The sequence below is a fragment of the Mustela nigripes genome, chromosome 14, assembly GCF_022355385.1.
Source record: "Mustela nigripes isolate SB6536 chromosome 14, MUSNIG.SB6536, whole genome shotgun sequence".
In the NCBI taxonomy this organism is placed as follows: domain Eukaryota; kingdom Metazoa; phylum Chordata; class Mammalia; order Carnivora; family Mustelidae; genus Mustela; species Mustela nigripes.
Window position 1 is genome coordinate 36,119,259 of NC_081570.1, and position 3,312 is coordinate 36,122,570.

The 3,312-nt window shown below is 50.0% G+C and overlaps 1 protein-coding gene across 1 annotated transcript in view; it reads left to right on the forward strand.

The window, feature by feature from the left end:
* The first annotated feature begins 221 nt into the window (after nt 1-221).
* RAD54L (RAD54 like) overlaps nt 222-3,312 on the forward strand; it is a 28,892-nt gene continuing 25,801 nt past the window's right edge. The window contains exons 1-3 of the mRNA XM_059374611.1: nt 222-887; nt 988-1,074; nt 2,588-2,707. Of these exons, the coding sequence (XP_059230594.1) occupies nt 861-887; nt 988-1,074; nt 2,588-2,707 (234 nt within the window). The 5' untranslated portion in view covers nt 222-860. The remainder of the gene's footprint in view (nt 888-987; nt 1,075-2,587; nt 2,708-3,312) is intronic.

Genomic DNA, 3,312 nt, shown 5'->3' on the forward strand with positions numbered 1-3,312 from the left:
CCCCGCCCACCTCGCCCAACCGCTCCATCACTGTTGGCCCCGCCCATCTTCCTAAGTCCCACCTCCTAGCAGGTCCGTTTAGCCGCTACTTCGGCGCCCCCGCTCCGCAGTGACTGGAGCACTAGGCCCGCCCCCTTCCTGGGGTCGCGAGCGCCGAACGCATCGAACGCAGCCAATGGGCGGTGCGGGCGGCAGCACCGCGGGAGGTTCGATTCACTGGGCCTGGCGGGTCCGGAGACTCCTGGCGGCTGTTAACGCGCGTTTTGGGAAGAGGAAGGCTGAAGCTGGAGTGCTAGGGCTGGGATTCACTTTTGGTGTTCTTTCCAGCTCTTCCTGGTATTCTTCTCCCAAGTCCGGGTCTTTTACTTGTCCTGCCTGGACCCCTCCTCGAACTCCCCGAGTCTGGGCCTGGCTTCCGCGCTCCAGACCCGGGAAAAACCCCTTCGGATTGAGCGTCTCCCCTCCCCACGACTGGGATTTTCACCCAGGCCTCTCTCTCCTGGCCTGTGATTTCTTCCCCACCCCCCAGCCGCAACTACCCTTGCCTTCACGTCCACCTGGGACCATTATCCCGACTCCACTCTGCCCAGTCTGGTACTCCCATCTTCCTCTCGCCCGCCCCCTCCCCCATCCCAGTGCTTTACTCACCTTTGCTTGGCTACTTCCTCTTTGGTCTGCTCTTCGGCCTCGACTAACTGGCGACCAACACTCTCAGAGTTTGGGCCCAAACTCCAGCCTCTAGCTGGATTCCCTCCATCCATCCTCCCTCTTTAATTAGCCCATGCTTTCAATAAGACAGCAACAGTCGTTCTGCGTTCTCAACGGCTGGGTGCCTTTGATCTTTGGCTGATGGATACTTGATGTTTTATGCTCCTGGGCCCAGGATGGTAAGTATGGGCCTAAGGGAGACTGGGTAGCCCTGTGTCTCGGCCTCTGGGTTCAGGCCGTGGGGTCTCTGGAAGTGCTGTTTCCATTTTCCCCTTACAGAGGAAGAGCTTAGCTCCTAGCCAGCTGGCCAAGAGAAAGCCGGAAGGCAGATCTGGTGATGATGAAGACTGGCAGCCTGGGACAGTGGTGAGTACCCTGCCCTCCAGGGGACCGGACAGGTAGGGTGGAGGACTGTTTGGGCAGAAGGGAGTCTTGGACTTGGTTTCTGGGGTTATATGGAATGAACCTGGTCACTTCCAGAAAACTCTTTCAGTAAACTTTTACTTAGTGCTTACTATGTGTCAGGCACTGAACAAGATAAAAACAACAAAAAAAACCTTTGTCCTCAAGGTGCCTACTAGAAGTTAATATAGCCTTAGTTTTTCTGGTAGAGAAGATATTACAAAGTAAAAGAGCAGATTGGGTCTGACCTTTTGGCTCCCTTGGGGAAAAAAATGGCTCCCCAGTAGCAACTAGCTGCCTGTTCTTTTGCTCTTTGTCCTTTGCCCAGTATGGCAAAACAGTAGAGTATGTAGGGCCTGCCTTAGGGTCCTGAGCTCACTTGGGCCTAAATTAGAGGAGGGATGCCCTTCTAGTCCCTGCTCATACTCAAGTGCAGTATGTTTGACTTTGGATTGCATCCTGTGCTCTGTTCGCTGCTTTTGAGGCTTTCTGGGGCTGACTGTGGGTAGGACCTATGTATAAAAAAAAGCATGTATAAAAAAAAGCATATACTTAAGAGAGAGCAGTTCAAGAAGTAAGGGCTTGGGCACTGGAACTTTGGAGGAAGGGATTCACTAAAGAAGGTCTGGAAGGCAATTTTGGGCAGGGCCTGTATGTGAAAGGTGAAGGGGCTGGTGTTTCAGGTGTTTCTTGTAGGATCACTGACACTTCAAATACCTTGGCAAGCTGCTACAAACTTGCCTGTGGTTCCGTGGGGTCTTGCTCTGTAGTTGCAATGCTGCTGGTATATAGGGGGTTCCTTTTCCTGTGAGGGACAAGGCTGCCTCTTGCTACTTACAAGGATCTCAGACTTGAACTTGGGGCAGCACTTGGTGCAGCTGGGTTTAAATGGTGCTCTTTGCTCCTGAAAATGGTTTCAGTGCTAGTGACCTCCCTTGCCATGCTGTGGCTCACTTTATTCCCCTCATCCAGTGCCCCTCTTCAGATCAGACAAGGTCTGTAACCTCATTAGCTTCCAGTTTTCTCACCTGCTAAATAAGTATAATAAACATTTATCATAGGACTGCTATGAAGATGATGCACAATAATATATGTGAAGAGTTTACCACAGTGCCCGGCATTTAATAAGCATTTTATTTTTATTTACTTTTTTAAAAGATTTTTTAATTTATTTATTTGACAGAGAGAGAGATCACAGACAGGCAGAGAGGCAGGCAGAGAGGGGGGGGAGCAGGCTCTCCGCTGAGCAGAGAAGAGAGCCTGACATGGGGCTCTATTCCAGGACCCTGAGGTCGTGACCTGAGCCAAAGGCAGAGGCTTAACCCACTGAGCCATCCAGGCTCAGCATTTTAATGTTAATAAGCATTTTAATATAATAAGCATTTTAAATGTTAATAAGCATTTTAAATGTTAGCTGCCATTGTGGTGAACTCTGTGGTCTTCCAGACTTGACTCACCTTCCCCAATACTCTTCTAGACTCCCAAGAAACGGAAATCCAGCAGTGGGACTCAGAGCCAGGAGTGTTTCCTGTCTCCTTTTCGGAAACCTGTGATTCAGCTAACCAGTCGACCACCCTGTTTGGATAGTAGTCAACATGTAAGTCAGAATTGCACCCTGCTGGTGAATGTGTGTGCCCTATGGAGGTACCTTTCTTGTTTTGTCTAGGGAGGCTTCTCCTGCTGAAGACTCCTCAGTGCTCTACAGAGTGGCCAGTGGTCAGACTTTGGTGGAGGCTTGGGGTCTGCCTTCAGCCTTAAGTGCCTGGCCTCTTTCCTTTAGGATGTGTGCCCGGCTTGGAGTCTCTGTTGTTTATAGTTATTTGGGCACCGGATCTTAGGTGGCTCAGATTCCTGAGGACATGAGGGTATAGGAAAGAGAAGGCTGCCGTAGGGTGTTGGAACCAGGGCCCTTATGCCAGTTTGGTCTCTCACTTAGCATATGGCTTTAAGAAGTATCAAAGTCCTACAGCTTCCACATGTTTCCTCTATTAAATCCAGTGTAATCCTACAGCATGTTCTATGCGTTCTCTCATGCAACTCATTTTTTTAAGATGTGAAAGCTGAGTCTCCAAGGGGTTAAGTAGCTTGCCCAGAATTACAGAGTAGTCACATCTGCTTAGCTTCACCAAAGCTTTTCCACCAAACTTTCTGAGGACAGTGGTATTGAGCTCTGCCACTGATCTCCAAAAACCTTTGGAATTT